General features: G+C 42.2%; 1 protein-coding gene across 1 annotated transcript in view; it reads left to right on the top strand.

The window, feature by feature from the left end:
- The window catches only part of LOC105458610 (protein turtle), a 51220-nt gene extending 38826 nt beyond the window's left edge, over positions 1–12394 (top strand). Inside the window, exons 10-13 of the mRNA XM_011704077.1 lie at positions 944–1129; positions 1343–1570; positions 2102–2195; positions 10809–12394. Coding sequence (XP_011702379.1) covers positions 944–1129; positions 1343–1570; positions 2102–2195; positions 10809–12006 — 1706 coding nt within the window. The 3' untranslated portion in view covers positions 12007–12394. The remainder of the gene's footprint in view (positions 1–943; positions 1130–1342; positions 1571–2101; positions 2196–10808) is intronic.
- Positions 12395–20900: the final 8506 nt, after the last annotated feature.

The raw sequence follows: 20900 nt of genomic DNA, 5'->3' as shown, positions 1-20900 counted from the left end.
ACTACTACTGTGAAAGAAATGGTGCCGCTCGGACGTTAATAAGGTCAACGCATGTATACCGGAAGCAATTAGGTCGTAACATTATATGTGTAAGAAGTGATGAAAGAAGCTGATCTCATGCCCGACTAATTCAATTATCAATTTGCACCAATAGTCATTTCATTCCGACCTAGTGACTCCGCATTCGCCGAAGGCAGGAGTATATGCTGATTCATATAATTATACAATTTACTTTTTGTACTTTTTTATCGTATATATTATATAACGCGAAAGAAAAATAATGTGCAAACGTCAGCCATTTCAGACAATCTCGTAGCATGTCGATCTTAATTTATTGGGAACGCATGCACCGTCATATACGCAAAAATAACGAATATTTAAAATAATTCCTGTCTCAAAACAAACGTAGTTGATCCATCATGTTATATCCCAGCGCATTTGCTCATATCAGCCAATGCAAAGAAATTTTTTCCTTTTTTTTGTTGCATAAACGACATATCGCAGTCGACCCAGATTCGCGACGATGAAAAAAGTCAGACGTACAACTCGATGGCGCGAATACCGATGGATTTGATAGATGCGAAAATGTCGCTGCGGTCGGAACGACGTTAACATTTCCATCAAAAAAAGCTTTCCGTTAGCGCTGCAACTCGGTGCTTCACCGAAATTATTTCGGAATTATGACAACAACATTTATTTACTGACGTCAAAGATTTTTCCTGCGTCGGTTTTGTTCCATTTGCGACACACGCAAAATTTAAAATGTCTCCCCACTTTATTGGAGAGAGAAAAATTATTTGTCAATTGTGTGTGGCGTAAAACATAAGGAACGATAGGAATTATAAGATTTATAAAGTTATAAGTGAGATATATATATATTAGATTATAACTTATTCCGAATATCATTTCCGATCGACCTGATTGTCGCGATTTAAATCACCAGGACCAAAGCCAGGTATTCCCCGGAATCTCACGGTGACGGAAATCAGCAACGGTTTCCTGATAACCTGGCAACCTCCTGTGGAAAAAGCCCATCTTATCCAATACTATACTATCAAGTACAAGACGGACGGACCTTGGAAAACGCTCAACAAGGGCCAAATACGACCCGAGGAGACCAGTTATTTAGGTGAGACACCATTTCCTTTCTCTCTCTCCCTCTCTATCTCTGTCTGTTGATCGCAGCGACTATTATGCATAAAGTTTCTTACGAGCATCGAACAGGCGTTCAGCACCCGAGTACGAGTAATTTCAAAACACTCATGAACCAATATTACTTATCGAACCGACTTTCGAGAGTACGGCTTTCATGCGATTTCCCGTTTAACGCGAACGCCCACAGTGAAGAACCTGGTCGGTGGTAGGACCTACTATTTCCAAGTGTTCGCCAACTCGGCCACGAATTACGGCGCGAGCGAGCAGGTGAAGTTTCCCGTGCCGGCTCGTGTTAAGCACAAAGCGATCACCGCGGGCGTCGTGGGCGGCATCCTCTTCTTCCTTGTCGCCATCATCCTCAGCATATGCGCGGTGAAGATTTGCAATAAACGGAAGAGACGAAAACAGGAGAAAGGTATGAACGCCCCGTGGCGTTATCGACGTATCGTACACCGATTTTGCCCGCAATTCGCCTGGTTCTGTGCTCCTGATTGTGTCGTCTCTACTTGTTGACTTTCGCATGAGAGAATAATGTTTCTCTCAAGGAAATCTCACGAAATTAACGCCGCACAGTGAAGATGTTTAATGGAGTTATAATTAAACGCCTTCGCTTAATCGCATTGTGATTTAAACGCATTGTGATTTTTAATCTACTTCTAATTAATTGTATTAATTTATCCTTTATTACATTATGTACTTTTGAAACGAAACACACGAAAGTTAGGTAAAGTAAATTAATTTTTACAAATGTTGTGTGCGTTATTTCTCTTACTTGGTCCGTCCTGGGCCCGCTTATTTTTAACTTTAATTAAAAATTCACATTATGATAACTGTATTTAGTGCCCAGGATTGGCCAAAGAGACGGCTACGATTAGGTAACGCAGGCGCCAGGCATGCACCTGTGAACCTGAACATTCATCGTTAACATAGTTATGTAACATTGTAGAACTGCTTTCAGCGTATAATATGGTGGCCTGCCGGGTCACCGACGCCAGGAACGGCGCAGGGCAGGGGCCCCAGGGAACAGTGCCTTTGAAAAAGTGAGTGTCTATCATCCGAAATACTATTATCCCCTGAGACTCCTCAGGTCTCACAATCTTAACTCATAATACTTTGGAGCATTTGTAAAGGCTCCAATCATACGACAAGACTAAGGAGTAAGGGAGTCGCAGCTGCATTAGAAATCTGTTTCATTCGTCAATCAAAATCCGAGATTCGCAAAAATATATTAAATATATTAAAATATATTAAAAATTCAAATCATTTAATAATTTGAGAAATAATATCATTTCTAGCTGTAACAAATAAGTAATGTACATTATAAATTACGCTAAATATGTATGATCGATAAATTTTCGTAGACGAATTCTGACGGTAACGCATGATCGGCAAAGAGGAGTCAAAATAGAGAGAAACGAAAAGCTGTAAGCATCGACGGCTTTTCAAAGGCCGAAGAGGCCTCTGATCACTTGAGATAAAATAGACATCGAGGATCAATGATTGTGTACCGTCAAAACGCGTCATGAAGTGCAGATGCGACTTCAAAGAAACATATATCACTTAGGTTTAGCCAGAACTAGCGATTAAGTCCACTCCATCCCCTCTTAAGTAATAGGCGACTGAAGCATTTACGAAACCTCTCATGAATAATCTTCCAGCTGACAGATATATATATATACACACATATATATATATATATATATATATATATATATATGTATTCGAACATTTACCCTTAATATATTATAATTTTATATATACATATATATGATTTATGTATATATATAAAATTATAGATATATATACAATTCAGTACTTATATTGTTTCGGGTGTATCAAAATTCACATATACCTCGTATCGCTCTTACGTCAACGACTTTCTTGTGCAGCCACATTAATGATAATTCCTCTTTCGCAATGTCATTTCTCAAATTAATAATACCGCTCGATTATTTTACGAGCTAATCGGAAATAACGATGACATGCCGTTGTCGTACCAGCGACACGTTTACAAAGACATATACGACCGCAAGACTTAGCGAGACGTACGGAGAGAAATCCATTCTCTCTCCCGCCGTCAGCTCGATCCACTTTGACAAAGGACAAGCGCTATCCCCCTGAAACGAGGGATTAAGGAAACGAGGAACGACAGAACCTCTTTTGATCTACTTGCGCCATACATAACACTACGAGCTTCTAGATGTATATATCTCGTAGCAATTAAACCGGCAGACTAAACCGCAGCAGCAGAGGTATTTTGGACGAGGTTGGAGAAACGATCTTTCGATAATCGATAAGTAATTTACGCAACACTCCCACGCGCAACACCACGACGCGCGCGCTGCGTGCGCGCGTGCATGCGTGCACATTTCCGTTAGGCATGAACGAAAGAATCGCGTTCGCTACGAGTACGATCTGGCGCTCCGAATCGAATCGGATTTCGTGTAGCTCGAATCAAATAACACGCGGCGAGTCGTTTGCAGCGGATAATTGCGCACGCGATAACCAATTCGTTTCCCGCATCGAAATTCGTTCTTTTTTTTCGAGCAGGAATATACGAAAAGGAACGAAAGTTGCGCGTAAAAGACGGCTTTTCGGAAATAAATGAGCCGGATCGAATAATGATTTCTATTAAGATTTATTCGGTTAAAAAGCGCAAGAGAAACTCGTGGAAGAGTATTTAAGGCAAATTCAATTATTTTTATTAAATTATTTTTATTAATGAAAAAAAGAGAAAGGTCTCGAATTGTTTTTATGCAATCGCGAAATCGCGTGATTCGATTCTACCGAGGAACAGACGGCTCGATTTCGACTCGCGCGATCTGGATCATGTATTACACACCGAGACAGGAAGCTACGAATGAGAAAACAAAAATGAAAAACACGCAGACGTGATTGTCGTCGCACGTGTTGAATTTTTTGACGCACCTCCCGTACGCACGGGAGGGGAAAAAAAAAGAAAAAAAAAGACGAGCTACGGCGTAGCGCGTGGGGCGTTCGGCTTATTAGTGATTTCACGCCAAGCCGACTTGCACGTGTAGCAGCGGATATACCTAACACAGTTGTGACTCTGTTATGATTTCCATTCGCGGCATCCAAAAGTCCACAATACGACTGCAGTGATGCCTATTCTGGATCGTAACTCGCCACTGATTTCGCGCGACTTCGAGCTGCTGCCTCTTTACCGTACATACGCGTTTTGTTCATTCACTTTCGGCCGACCCCGACGATTTTTTTTCCTTTTTTTTTTTTTAAGAACAATTCATTCGACCCAGCCATATATTCACTGTCATCGTTTTATCAGCCGCACCGTTGCCCTTGCTTGATTCTCTCGAGTGTAATTATTGTCGGTACTGTGTGTCCATACCGAATCTCAATTTTTCTCGTGTGTTTTTTATCGCGGCGCTTATCGTGAGGGTGCTAACAGAGATCCAATCTTTTGTGTCCCGTTCCTTCGCGAATTATCCTTACACGCACAGGCAACGTGTCACGCTCACGCTTCCACAATACGAACCTCGATCCATCAATCGAACGTACAGAGATCGAGTACGATCGCACGATGTCTAATACAGATTTTCTCGTAGGTTCGAAGCCGATTGAGAAGCCGAAATGAACCGCACATTACGTGTAATTATGAGTCAAAACTAATTTCGCAGCCACAGCGCTGTGTTCTCGATTAATTATCTTTCTATATACATCGTTTAATTTGCGATCAAGCATGCGCTTTTGTAATTAATACAATCAAATATATATTGATCGTCATCCCTTTTCATTTCTTTTACTAACAGGCTAGCTCTCTTATTAATATATTTTAGTGTGGGGATATGACTACCATAATCTATACTTAATACTGCCTTGCGTGTAATTGTTCTATTGTCTCCAAATCCTTCGACTAATCCTGCGAAATGTCTGTTTCATGCCACTGTCATACGTCACCCGTCGTCACCCTCATGATAAGTCGAACACGTTCTTCGCGCAAATTTTTCACTGAAAGCGCGGTCGCGTTTGTCGAGAATTATATCGAGAGAGATCGATATTACACGTTTATATACCTACACGTTATATATCCAGAACGGGCTGGACGGTTCAGCCACTGCCAAGAGTCTTTTTCTTTGAGGCCCGCATTCGTGGTCACGTGTGCCGGGCTGTGTGCCGAGCAGAAGCAACGATTGCAATTCCCTAAATGCTGCAACAATGTCAGAGACATTACACTAATTTCCTCGGGACAATGGCAGCCCTCGTTTTGACCGCGAAAAACTTAATGAAGTTAAAGTAAGTCAGTCGCTCTTAACATAATTTTCTTCCGTACGTTAGATAATGCCACGTGTTTCGTCTGATGATGATTGCAGTCGGTGCGCTTGTCGGCTAGACAGCTCGAAATATCGATTACGAATACAGGCCTCGAAACAAACTCGGTGCGAAGCGCCGAGGTCACGATCAGAGCAAGGATCAGAAGAGAGCCGACGCGAGCTACAGAATAGCGTCGAGGGTCGAGAGACTCTGGAGAGGAAGGGTGCAGGGTGCTACTTGGCGAACGTTATCGGTCCAAAATCAGGAAAGAAAGGAATTGAAAAGAAAAGCGCCGGCAGACATTAGAGTCAATCGATCGTGGTCAATCAAAGGATTTCCCCGCTACCTTTCTCTCTATCTCTATTTTATCTTTTGTTTCTTTCGTCCTGCGTCTCCGACCCTAAACCGATTCTCGCGCAAAACGGCAACCATGAGGAGGCCGACAGGCAAGTCAAGCCAACCAAGATAGCCGTTGCAACAAAAAGAGAAAAAAATAAAGAAAAAGGAAAACGCAAGACAAGACGATATAGGAAATCGTGGGCGTCTCTTGTCCTCCTCTCTCTCTGTGTTTTCTGTAGGTCGACAAATCTAAACGCGTGCGGCGAGTCAGTCTCGACGCTGACCCGTTGCAGCCCGTTGAATCCACAACTACCACCACCACCACCACAACCTCTTCATCAATCACCACTTCCTACGCAAGTAACCCTCGCCACTGCCACCTCGGAGCCGGTCCACGAGCAGGCCCCCCCGAACCGTGATCGTGACCATCACGCACTCCACCTCGATAATCGAGATTACGAGAGCGTGTTTATCATAGAGAGGCGGAACAGTAAGCCTAATCTCCGCTAGCCACACAGAAAAAAACCAAGTACTACCACTACTACTATTACTACTACTACTGCTACTACTACCACTACCTATTACTGCTACTACTACCGCTACTACTGCTACTATTACCACCACCACTACTACGTACCCGAGACCACGGTTGCTCCCGAGAACCACGAAAATAAGCTCCCGCCGACGGTATACGTATATGTGTTTGTGTGTGTATAAACACGTTGTACCGAGCGGTCCGTCGATCGATCGAACGACCTGTCAGATCGATTTCATTCTCCGTCAATCGTCGATCCTCCTTGGTCGATCGAGCGAGCGAAACGCTAATTGCCGGTGGGACACATGCCCGTTACTACTACTAGTACTACTACCGCTACTACTACTACTACTACTACCTACTACTACTACTACTACTGCTACTACTACCTACTACTATGCGAGACTACAGCTCTGCAATGTTACCTGCTAGGACCTACTAATCTACCACCTACTACTATCTACTACTACTTAGGATGATTGTCATGACTGTAGATGAGATCTGCAATACAGGCAAAACAGCTAGGAGTTCACACTAGTAACATCCAGTCAGTACCCTAATACCTTCGTTCGGCGGTCTTAGGGAGTACATAGATAAGGGAGACAAGACGGTAGATTTCTTTCTCTTTTTTTTTTCAATTCTCTTTTGCCGATCTACGAAAAATTTTTTCCAATTTTCCCTACGTACTATTACACTCACTATCATCAGTATATCGATATACGTTGCGCTTCTTTTGTGTACTATTTCGAGAACGAACCGGGAGTAACCTTTAACACACAGTGTCCGCCTCTCTTCCCATTCTTATCGTGCTTTACTCATTTCATTGCTCTTTTTATTGCGTGTACGTATTTCTTCGTTCTATACTAGGATTCATTGTCACGCGCGCTTATTATTAAATAAGCATAAATTGTTATTACCTGCTACTTTGACTCAATCTATTCTTTCGCTCTTCACATTATTGCTTCTCTGTAAAAATCACCCTTATGATACTTCTTTCCTTTACAAAATTACAAAAAGTGTTTAACTCATTACCTTTAAATTAATGTTTAATTTCCTTTTTCATCATTAACCGGCTAATTTGCGCTGAGCGCAATATGTTCGAGAAGGCGCAATATTTATATTTAACCATCTTATTTTCCTTCTCGAAAACAATTTTTATCTGAGAGACTGCAATAACCGTTCTAAATAGTTTTCAATGTCTTTTAAATGGAAGACGTTCATACTTTATTGCTTTCAAACGCTGGCTTTCAGATAGATTGCGCCTATTAAATAATTCAGAGACTTTATTGTGTTCCCTTTGCGAGATTTTTTAAACTTCTTTATCTCATATTATATATGCTTAAACATCTTTTGTCGCTACTGTATTCTTTGTCGCATTTGTACTCACTATTTTTGCAATTTCTTCATATTCAATTTTGATTTATATCTTGTATTAACATTAAACTACCATTTGTATATTTCTTTTGCTTTTACAGCGCTCAACATGATTGCAATACTTTTCAAAGTATGTCACAAATTTCTTATTTTTCTTCTACAAATATTTTCACATATTCACGCATTTTTTAATTGTTATTACTACCTTCCAGATTATTATTATAAATATGATACAAAGAGGTATATTATCCTGTTAATGCGTTCATTCGCTATCACACGAATCACTATCTCGCCTGATTTTAAAACTTTCACTATGACGGCGCTTTCACCTATCACTTATCTATTCAATTGTTAATTGGCAGATAAATTGCGGCGACTCGATGTGTTACGCATTTATAATGAATGTTATTCATTTATATATATCGTTGTTTTTCTGAAATTATTTTTGTAAAAAAACTGCTTTGTATTTTATTAAAAATAATAACCATCGAGTTTCCTTATGATAGTTACTTTTTTTAATTTTCATACATCGCGCAATGAGAATATTTCTCTTAGATGCATTTTTTTAAGCATCTATTAAAATTTACGTCATAAACAGCTAGCAGGAAGTTACTGGTGCATTTTTATATAACGTCTCGCTCTAAGTATACATCATCTGATACAATTAACATAATAACATCTATTATAAAGATTAATTCAGTAACTTGCTGTTTTTTGTAGACCAAATTTAAATCCGGTTTGATGCATGTTGTTCACTGATCGCATAATATTTACAAGGTTTCTCTAACTAAAGACAAGCTATATTAATAATATTATATCTAACGATTTTCGAAGCACATCTCACCAATAGCGGGCTTACTATTACCGCTTCACATTATTAATCACGTCTTAGCTCGTCACATCACGATATTAGTCCACAACATTAGTCTTATACAACGTGCTATTCTCACAAAATACTGCTCCAGTACGATTTTCTATCCATACATACACAAGATCGCATGTGACACGAGTGTCGCCTCATAACTTCGTCATAGATGCGAAAAACAATATTCGTATATCCAATAATAGCCGGCCGACGAATTGGTCGTTATATCGAAGAAACGTTTGTCAGAGGAATCGAATAAAACTTCGATTTGTGCGACACCAAGTTTCAGCGGCGTACATATGGCACGTCGGGCTGCAACGATTATTGCGGCGCGCACGGCCACGACGGAGCTCTAATTCAAGCTTCTTGTGTTATTTGATTGTTTCCAGTTTGTCGATTCTAGATGACCAATAAACAGACAGACACGCTCACGCTTACACGCGAACACGCGGCAATAAGCAAGGCCGGAGATAGGTAAGCCGCGCTCGTTGCGGCCGCGCGAAAACTTGTATTTCACATATACACATACCCACCCGTTGTCGCATCCACCTGTTAATCGTTCACGACGCCTCCTTGCATTATCCCGTTCGACCCTTCGAAATCGACAAACGTACACACACCTAAACCCGATCTTCCACATCCTTGAAACCGATCTAAAATTGATTTCAACGACAGTCTGCACTTTTACAATTTACTCGACTGTGTCATAATCTTCCTTTCTACTTCTCCCTTACAGGATCGTGTGCTTCCTGGAGAATGAAAATTATATAATATAACTAATGTATAAAAATATTTAATTAAATTATTTAATCGAACTTTGCGACGCGCTGCTACGTTTGCAAAATATAAATGACAGTTTGTTCATCGCGTCGTGGTCATTCGCGATTTCTTTACTACGAAGCACTCGACCGGCCATACAATACACTTGTGCCTCATTTTTCTACATGTTTCGCTGTGTCCTTGTTATCTCTTATAATACTCTTACTAAACGAGGAAACTGTTCAAGACGCCTTTCTACTTTCGTGTTGAAACCGACATTGATCGAGTCAAGTCGATGTACGACGGTGAAACGCGTCTCCATCGGACCACCCATAAGACACTATTTATCTATTTGCTCCCTAACACCACCGCCTAGAAGTAACGTTCGATTATTTAGCGTTATATTTCTTATCATTATCGCCACGACATATTGTTTTTTGTGAATGTAATCGTTGTGTTACAACATTCTCTCTCTCCCCCATCTTTCCTTGCTGCCGGACCCGAAGGAGGAGAAAAGGTGACGAGTTTCGGAGCACCTAAATCCACAATTGCTATTCACTGATCGAAGTCAAAAGAAAGTGCAAAAGAATCGCGCAAAAAAAATACCTATGAGAACGGAACAAAATTTTGCGAGACAAAAATAAAACGAAAATATATAGTATAAACATAAGAGAAATATCAGATTCGTTTGTTGTAAAAAATTAAAAGAAAGAAAAAAAGATCCATTTCACTTGCCGAGGCCAGACCCATCCACAACCCACGTCACGCCCGACCACTCGTGCACCGGAATGTGCATGCGCATGCCTTCCCTGCCTGCATCCGTTATTCGTTATTATACGTACGAGTAATTGATTATTGATAATTATCTTGCCATATTTAACTTGAACATTGGCATTTACGTTACATTTATTCTAGTACTTTGTTTAACTTTCGTTAACGTTGCGTGTCTTTTGCCGTTCGTGTTGCACGTATTTGCCGTATCTGTGCGGCCGATAGACCACGTTGGAGGAAGAAGTTACTTGTCAATCTTAGAAACGTTTGTTTCAGTAAATGATTTTATTTAAAATATACTTCCGCGGAAGCGAAAACATTTCATAAATAAATTCGCGCGTATGCAGTAACTGAGTATCGAAATTTTTCCCAAAATATCAATTTAAAAGAAATTAAAAAAAAAACAAAAAAAATATAGAAAAATAAAAGAAATAAAAAAAATTCCCATCATACTAGAAATAACTTAAAGCAATAACGTCAACATCGAACAATCACCAATAAACGTTTCTTTGTTATTTAACGCTTAAATTTGCGATATAACTATATCGCGATAAACTATATGAGAACTATATTCATTTTGGAGAAATTTTGGTATTACGTAAAACAGGCGAAGGATCTCGCGCGAATTCTACGCCAAGATCATCCTCCGACGATCTCGATCGGACCGTGCTTGTCAATCGCCACCGCCGCGATTGCTCTAACGCTCTTTCTGTCCTATAGACCTAGAAAAAGCCGAGTACCAGGTTTAAGCCTCCTGAAGGAGATCCTGAGCCCGGATACCCCGGACTCGTGCCGCTGTCGTCCGTTGGGCAAGATCTCCCGGGCGGCTGACGGCCGCTTTGTCGTGGCGGACTCGGTCCTCAGCTCGGCCAACAACAGCATCCTGGACGTCTCCAGCAGCGACGACGGTGGTTTCCTGCCAAAGCAGCGGCACAAATCCTCGTGGCGACGCCCGCTGGTTGGCACCAGCCAGCTCAGTCTGAGATCCGACGGTAGCGGCGTATCCATAGGTCCCCCACCATCAGGCTGTCATCATCATGGCATCGTAAATCCTCTGGCGAGTTTACCGCCCGCGACTATTTGCACGATTACATCACCCAGGTTCCTGGCCAGCTCGCCAAGCGGGGCTCAGGTCCCCTGGACACCTTTGTACTTTAGCGATCTCAGCTCTGTCAAGCAACCATCCTCCGGCGAACGTTCCTTCCCGACGCCGCCCGGCTATCTTCAGCTTCGCAGCGTACATCAACGATACAGCCAGGAATTACCATCGCTCAAGGCGATCCACGCCGAGTCGAGGCGGTTCGTGCCGGTTCAGCCGTTGGCGACATCTTCACCACCGCAGCCAGCCGGACGACCCAGAGCGAGGTTGCCGCCAAGGCACGCCAGGCACGCTCGGTCGGCACCGGAACTCGCTGCCTCACCCGACCTGGAAACTTCGCCCGAGAGCAGATCAAGCAGTTCGGGTTTCGGCAGCAAGAATACCTCGCAGCAGAACCAGAGCTCAAGGAGCGGCAGCATGGTCGCCGAGTGGAGACCGCCGCCTTACAGGCCACCGCCGCCGCCGCTAGTGGGCCGCTGGCTCGAGCTTCAGAATCAGGCCAAGGTGGGGCACACGCACATACAGAACGCCGTGGACGCCGGCAGCGTTGACGGCCACTACGAGTTCGATCCGGTGTCGTGTACGCCGACACCCACGTCGGCCTCGACGCCTACGCGGGAGGAGAGGCCGCCGATGCATCAGATCCACACGATCCACGTTCCCCACATTCATCAAGTGCACACGGTACATCAACAAGCGCCGAGGTACAGCAGAGAGAACATAGAGGCCCGAGTACAGGCAATGAAGGCGGAATTCCATCAGTTTCGGCAGAGACAGGCGAGAAGACGGCAGAGCGCGCACTTGGAAAGCGCGTGTTGAAGAACTCGACGAAGATCTTGACGATCGACCAACAATTCAGTTTCATTAGGGCCGCTGCACCGCAAGTTTAAACGATCGAGTTGAAACGATTTGGATCGTTGCAAAGTTAAATACATGATGTGCGAGACGAAAGTAATTTCTAAAAAGAGGAGCCAAGGAGAAATCTCGGAGGAAGCTAGATATCGCTCGCGATTAGATTTTGGTACTGGCTTTTGACTACCGTAGAAGATCGCGATGTTTCGACCCAGCGACGACAACGTGATCATCACCGAAGACCAACCACCGCAGCACAACGAGGATCATCATCACACGTGATTCCGCATTTAGAGGAGTTTTAAGTCAATTCTAGTAGCTGGTCATCCATCTACAAAAGAAGGCTGTTATAAGCATCAGCTCAGGATACATAAGTTTCGCACGACCACGAGACGAGAGCGCGACGTAGTAGAAAAACCGTACGTTAAGACGATAATCTTTCGGAGTTTCGCCCGTTTTACCGATATTAAGAGGACCGTCGAGTATTCTACGGGGGAAACAATCTCGATATCATTTACTCGGGGAAGGGAGGGGGAGGGGAGGGGGGGGAAGGGGGATTAAAACCCGGCGACGCCGATCGCGCCGGGGACGATAATAGAAACGAAGTGCGTAAACGAAAATGTTTCGAATCCGATAATTATTGGTCATATCCCGCGTACACCAACCACGCCTATGTCCGGTTTAGAGGACCGTGATTTTTAACGTTACTATATATAATAATAGTAGAGGAACATACGGAAGAATTCACGGGGGAGACGAATAGGGGGAGGACGATCTTTTTTTAAAAAAAAAAAAAAAACTCACAAGTGGAACTGTCCTTAGGGCTAGGAAGTGCGCAGAAGAACGAGATACAATTCCCGATTGGCTCAAAGGGATGCTAACCGTAGCGGGATCGTCCCGTATCGCGATCGGGGATCGAGAGAACGGGAAGACGGGAAAGCAAAAGAATGGGATAGTTACGTCGGCATGATACTCCAAAGAAACTGTACCACTGTACATGCTCCGCGTATACCTTTTAAATATAAGATTAAATTTAATCGTACGCTGTAAGTAATAATTAAAAACGAAAGAAAAACACAAAAAAGTAAGATAATCGAAGAATTACCACACACACTCACACATGGACACTTACATACATACACTCACATATGGGAATACACACACGCACATACACATATACAGCAACACACACACACACACAGACACACGAAATAATTATATCGATGAGCAATGGACTCGAAACGTGATATTAGGCCGAAGCTTGCCTCGAGATTGCTTAAGGACTCACTTGTACTGCACTGCCTGTTTAGGGTTTCGCTAGCGACCCAACATATTATCGGCACAATAATTTTTCTTAAGCAACGTAAAAAAAAAAAACGAGAATAAGAATAACGTTCTTCGAATCTACACGCGTTCGGCTATTATAGCACGGCGAGTGTGTGTGCACGTTCACCACGTGGTCGGTGACACGCTGGTTTACCGCCTATCGGCACTTCGGACGCTCACCGGTCGTCCTTCTCGAATTAGATTAGCGACGCGAGCACGCGCATCGACGACGAACGGATGTCGACCGGACTCTTAAAAAAAAAAAAATGAATGAATGAAAATCATTAGAGGAAAAGAAAACTTTCAACTGCCAATGAAAAAGGGGGTCCGACGGTGCGTTAAATTCATTTCGTACGAAACATTGATTAAATAAGTAAAACTAGAATAATTAAGTGAAGAAGAATAACCGATAAAGACACGCGGCTATCATCGCCGGAAGGAAGGTGCACGTGCGCACGTGCGCATACACGTGCCGGTCAAGCCGAAGTTCGTGTGTAATTAGAGAGAAGGAGTTATAAAACACACGAAAGCGTACACACGTACACACATACATACACATACACGACAGACACATAACACTCACAAGCGACAGACACAGACGCGCACATAATACGGGAGAGAGAGGCGTTCTTCGAGACCCACCTAATTCTCACCAAACGCATCGGATCATCTTGAAATCAACGTGAGATCGGGGGCCGGCGATCGCCGATCGCGGGGTGGCTCTCGGGCAAAACTACGGGCTAATCAAGTGTCGAGCTGCGCGACCTAACGCGAGAACGTGTACCCCGTTCGAGGACGTGTACCCCTGGCGAAGGAGGGTAAAACCGGCGGCGCGCTCGTTTTCCTCTTACCCTTTTTTTCTAATTTTCTCTACACGTGCGACCGTGATGACACCCCATAGGATGGGATCGGTCCGGCCCGCGACTCCCGGCGTTTTACTTTCTTTATAGTACAAACACTTATTTATACATACGTACGTATTATACATATTTATTATAAATATTAGCAAGGGCCCTACTCACGATTCAACTATACTTCGACGAACCGTAACGGCGAGAGAAGAAGAAGAAGAAGAAGAAGAAGAAGATGAAGATGAGTAAGAAGGAGAGCGGCGTGGACGCCACCGAAGCGCTCTGTACAATTTTTGTTAAAATGTGCATGTATGCGTGCGTTCGAAGACGAATTCAGACCACGCGAACGAACGCGAACAAACGCGAATGGATAACTCGTTCCAATTAGCGCGAGTGGCGCCGTTTAATATCGCGATACCGTTTATACTCACCGAAGTTGTACATTCGTGTTTGGACACGACCGTCCGTTCGGCCCGGATCCAGCTGCGTGCGAGAAAAAGTGAACGTGCGAGAATAGCATGAACGAGTGAATGGAAGTGCGAACGAAAGTCGAGTAAAGTCGTATCTAGATCGAATAAATGAGCGCGAACAAAAACGCGAATAACTTGCTTTAAATGATTGCGAACACGAATACTGGCAGTCGCCATTATTGAAGCAAGTTATTCGTTCGATCACGTTGTGGTTCGTTTCGCGCTCGTTTTCTCGGATCTGATATTCGGTTTTACACGTGAGCAAATGCGTGTTGTTAAGACAGAGAGCATAATGTAACATACACGATCACACAAAGATAAAAGAATAAAAAAAAGGAATATGATAAAAGTTAAGAAATAACGGAGGTGACACGAAAGAGTACCAATATTCTAAAGTAATTCTAATGGTTGAATTAATAATTTGATAATTAATTGATATTGTAAATCGTAAACGACGTAGCGTGTAGCGTATTAATCAACGAGGGCGACGAACGCGGCGAATATTTATTAATTATTATATCCGCGCGGGAGATATTACGATGTGAGATATAACACGTGGAAGGACCGGGGGGAGGAGGTGCTGAAAAGGACACTCGTGCCGGCAGAATGGTACCAATTTTTATCGTCAATCGCGTAAAATCGTTATTATGTTTACTAGCGATAAACGTATCGGATGCATGAGATGTATGTTAATGTAATGGGGATGTAAGAGAGAAACGGATCTCTATATCGAGCCAATGTTCACCGCAGACGTTGGGGAAAACGCTCTTGACAACGTGATGATAATACACACTTCGTAAATCATACATTATACATGAGAGACACCCTCTCCCCCTTCTGGACGGATTCAGCAAAAGGAAGAATCATGTATGCGAAAAAAGGTGATCCAACCAACTGACTTGTAGATGTATAAGTAACGTGTAGATATATCATAGTTAGATACACAACGATCTCAAGAGGTCACGCAGTGTGGATGATCGCGATAATGTGCGAGAATGAAACGGGGAGAAAGAGAGAAAAAATATAAGAGTGAATGAGAGAAAGAAAGAAATGAGAATGGGCAAATAAAAATAGTGAAAAATCAAGAGAGAAAAAAATCTTGATTCTTTGCGTTATCTTTGAGGCTATCACGCGACGCGAAAGGCTCATACGATAAAACGAATATGTTCGAAACGTATCCGAAATACGAGGGAGATCCAAGGAAATCGTAAAGTTGTGAGAGAGACTATTGTATGATTGTGAGGGAGAGACAGAGACAAAGAGAGAAAGAGAAAGCAAAAAAGAAAAATGAGAGAGAAATGGCGATTCGCTTAAAACGGCGTATAATATGGTTGAATCGTGAATCCGTTTGTAAAACTTTATCACCCGTCACGACGGTTTCGTTCGTCCTGAGTTCCTTCTTCGCGACTCGTGTGAATTTGCATTTGTCATCGTCATCGCGCACTTTTTGCGTTCGCGACATTAGTCGTTATCATCATCGCCGCGCTGTCGTACGCGTGTGTAACTCGCGCGAGGCCGCGAGCGACCGCCGTGATTCGTGGATTTAATTAATTAATTAATCAAGCCTTTCGTTCGTTAAATGTACCTGAAAGCCAGTCGCGGTTTCGGCTCATTGCCCGTGATCGCTCCAGCAAAATTCGTGAGCCCTCGAAGCAGGACGTACGCGATTTTTGGCATCGCGGATTATTGCGCAGCTTCACTCGTCGCACAGCCGAAAAACGTACGCTCATTTTGCTTATTAATGAGTTCGTGTATAAATTGTAGATAGTCATAAATATATTACGTAAATGCATAATCGCGGAAAACTGTAGATATATCATATATATATATATATATATATATATATATATATATATATATGTGAGAGGCGAATAACGCGTGGCGATAACTCGTAATATTGCATTAGATATTCGCGTTAAAAAATTAATATACATGTATAGATCGCAACAATCTCGTCGCATAAATCCGTTCGCGTTAAATCTCGAACGCATTCTGATCACATTCGAATTGACTTGAGATACTCGTATTTCCAACGTGCATTTGCAATGATAAGTCTTCGACGTATATCTAAATTGCAAAGGAGCACAACAAAGCGACGATGCTGCTTCGAGGTACAGTGACGCGCCGAATAACACGCGAGAGATGATAATTCGACGTGAAATATGTGCCAGTGTCATACTATATTCGCGATACCCATATTGGTAGGATGATATTATGGGTCGACGTGAAAGACACGTTCCAGTCGAATTCAATGGCTCTCGGGTACTCTACGTTCCTGCTTGGATCTGCGACCATACCACATACGCGCTTCGACTTGTTTGAGATCTCGTATAGCGTGTGCAACATTTCCTTGCGCGCACATAAAACATTATCGAATGTTTCCCTTTCGCTATCGAACGGCGGACCCAATGCGCTCTCGTAAAACCTGGTGAGGATCGTCGCGGCTCCAAGCACGGCTCTCATCTTCGAGTGCTCTCACATCATCATGCACAATTGCTATTTGCAACGATATCTGTTGCGCCGAATTGAATTCGAGGAAAAGAGGAGAGGTTTCCTTTTCTTCTTCTTTTTTTTTATTCTCTCACATTACTAATTAATTTTGTTTCTTGTTGAGTCATCAGAATGTGTACTGTCACACTCGTAATCGTTAGTCTTCTCACGCCCGACATCGAATCGCTTCTACACCACGCATGTAACGTTCTTCTGTACCGTCTGTATCTTCACTTCCGCTTATTCTCGACTGTATCCGCCGTCGGACTTGTACACGGTGCGTTGAACCGTTTCGTTGTCACTTTCGCGAATGCTCGTTGTTCACCTCCATTACCCAGTTTGATTGATTGATCTATGCTTTCTCGCGAAACCCCCCACGAGAATTCCAAGACGTACTAACTTAGGACAAATTGTAGACAATTTATTATTAAATAAAATGAAAAATAAATCGACATTTGAAACGAAATGGGCAACGTTCCCAAGACAATTTGCATTTGTATTGATTTAACCATTAAACACATGTGCAACGAATTTCGATGCGGCGCAGTCACGTCTTCTTTATACTAAAATATTAAAGTACTGTTGGAATCACAGGTACGTATAAAAAAGGATGATATATTGGTAAACGATTGGTAAAGATTAATAATAATTATTGTAATGTAACGTTATGAGCTTGAACGAATCGGATATTACTTGATATTAGGTCTCAATATTTCAATTGTACGATATTACTCGCAACGCGCCGTGTTATTCCTTCCTAACTAGAGAATTTCTACGCCCTGGTAATAATAGAGAGTGCAATTGCTAGTCAAGGTAATAAGATTGTCAGAATAAGAAAATCGGGTCACCGGACGATTATCACGTCTGCGCATCGCAGTCAATAAAAGCTGAGGCATTCGTCAAAAATTGATTATATTCGTAAGTCTTTCCTCGTCTTTCAGTGATATAGGCCTTTATACTATTCGTTATACATACTTAAGTACAGTCTTAAGATATCATAAGCCAATCACACAGCCGTAGATATCTTAAGATGTTACTTAAGATGGTCTTAAGTCTTAAAATAAGAACGCACTATGAATATCTGCAGTCTGTCATATTGAAACAGTTATAAGATATCCGTAAGACAATTGAAGACACGAAATAATCGTTGAGCGAGGTTAGATTTTTAGCGCTTGATATGTAAAATCACGGAATCGCGAAGCGGCTGTAATTTCCTTGAGAAACTGCATATAATTGGCCCACGGTACATTTACGCAAGACGTCCGCGGCACAGATTACTGCAAATTGCCATCATTTCCATTATTCCTTTCGGTATTCGTGCAACGTGATTTGCCAAAACAAAAGAAAACTAGAATGGCGCTTTATTACGACAGAAGGTTCTTTATCAAAGGACTATCCTCGCTTCCTGATACATTAGGTTCATTTTTATATACAGAATGCCAATTCAAAACTTGATAAGAGCTTTATAAATTATTTCTTGTGGTTCGCCTCGGAGGAAAACGTATTCCAGAGACGGACCATTCTTCTGCCGTTGTATCTGCCTCGCTACGAGTTTGCTTCTCCCGGCGAGGCCGGAGAGGAATCTTTTGCGATAAAGCACTCGAAAAATTTCCAGCAGCAATTCGATTACTTTCAGAGAAAGATAAAATGTGTTCTCGTCCCGTCGTAAATCGTCTTACATCGTAAATCTAAGGTAGATCTATGGCGCGGGAATCCTCGAGGGGTAATATTTTTCTGCGAAACTTCTAGAGAATTATTTTCGAGTCATTAATACGCCGAGTATCGCCGCGCACAAGAGGTAATTGCTTGACCGTCACAAAAGATTTAAAAGTCATCAGTCGATCTTTCTTGTGTGAAATGCTATTGTACAAATCTGAGTGTGTATCGATTAGCGATATGCACTCGCAGGACCGACTGGGATCGTGTGGTGCGATGAGGGGTTAGTGAACTGCAAATAAATCATCCCTATTATACCGCTCTGTGAAACAGGAATAATCTGCGTCTGGCTGCAGACGCGATCTCGGACAGGTGAACCCAGGAACGAGCCGATCCCTCTTCTGCGTCGACGATGAAATAATACGGTCGGTATCATTACGCGCGCATTTATTTCCAGTGTCCCGGGCACGTCCAATCCCGGATCGTGATCCATGCGAATGGATCCATTATCTCAACAGCATGACAAGGCTGTGGGCAGTCTGCTAATGCGGCAAGGGACGGACGTGACGTAATCTGAGGTCACCCACGCACTGGCTGCTCCGATGCAGTTTCGTCCGTGCGGTTTTGGCACACGAACCGCATCGGGAATCGATGATCTCTGTGCTGCTCTGCACAAAGAGCATTGCCATCAGGACATTTTCCAGCTTGTTTTGATCACAAGGGACTTTCGTCCGTCGTAAAAAGTATTTTGAAAAATTTTGTTTTATATATAAGTCGCGTTGTCGAAACAGATTTTTTTTTTAATGCAAGTTGTACGAGTGTCACAGTTCAATCATCCTTTCAATCACAGTTTACAGACAAAACAAATACGCGTACTATTTTTTAGTACTATTTTTATTCGAATAAAAATAGAAAAATTTTACTTTATACATAAGTCGCGTTATCGAAACAGATTTTTTTTTTTAATGCAAGTTGTACGAGTGTCACAGTTCAATAATCCTTTCAACGTCACGTTTACAGGCAAAACAAATACGCGTACTATTTTTTAGTACTATTTTTATTCGAATAAAAATAGAAAAATTTTGTTCATAATGTAAATTGCGAGTAAAAGTTGTTTGCTCTCTTCGTGCGTTTTATTAAGAATACGTCGACAGAGAGGAAAGTCGTTAATTCCACAAACGTGGAGTTTGCTATGGTAAACAAGTCGTAACCGGAAACTAGCGTCTTTAGCTAAAAGAGCCCTCGTAAATGACAATTACGCGACGTAGGCGTATAAATAAAAGGGTTCAAGGGACACTTCCCTGAGAGTCGTGAGAGTTCACGTAGGTACTTTCTCTCTCATATCTTCTCTCATATTTAAGCATTTTTTATCAAGGATTTAAACATCATTTTTCACACATTATTATCTAAAATAAAGCCGAGATAACATGTTTCAAGAAAATATATACTTGTTATCTCATAAATAAATAATTATTGCACACTGTCCTTCAATCTAAAATGTGACTTGTGTAAATCGTATCGCAAGCATCGTCGTTTAAGGGGATCAAGGATTCGTGTATGCAACCGGGTGTAGTGAACTTTTAATCTCTACTTGCGCCGCACGCGGGGCCTCAATCCTCTCGATTCAGCTCCGACCAAGAAAGAACAGCGATGAAAGAGCATGAGTCGGCGACCGAAGATAAATTGAATGCAGTTTAATTCTTCCGTTCCCGTTGTAAGAACGTAACCCTTCGCACGCTTCAATAACGACACTAGGGATTGTACTTACATCAAAAAGATACTCTGGAGAACAAATCTAACCGTCACTCATATCCATCACGTTTATCATTGACAATTGCATTGCGTGCTAAATGAATATTTATATTCGTTTTGAATGCCACATCAAAAGAAACAACTTATTAAAAGTAAAAATAGATAAAGCTAAATAAAACACGAACTTGTTATAAGACGTTATACATACCGTTATACAGTTTCTTTTCGGCTTTTCAAATTAGAACCTACGACGAAAATTGAAAACTGAAACGTAGATACTAATTCTATATCGGACAACGCGGTCACTCGAGGAAGT

This window comes from Wasmannia auropunctata, unplaced genomic scaffold, assembly GCF_000956235.1.
Source record: "Wasmannia auropunctata unplaced genomic scaffold, wasmannia.A_1.0 LD334508.1, whole genome shotgun sequence".
NCBI lineage: Eukaryota > Metazoa > Arthropoda > Insecta > Hymenoptera > Formicidae > Wasmannia > Wasmannia auropunctata.
This window is presented reverse-complemented; position numbering and strand designations above follow the sequence as displayed.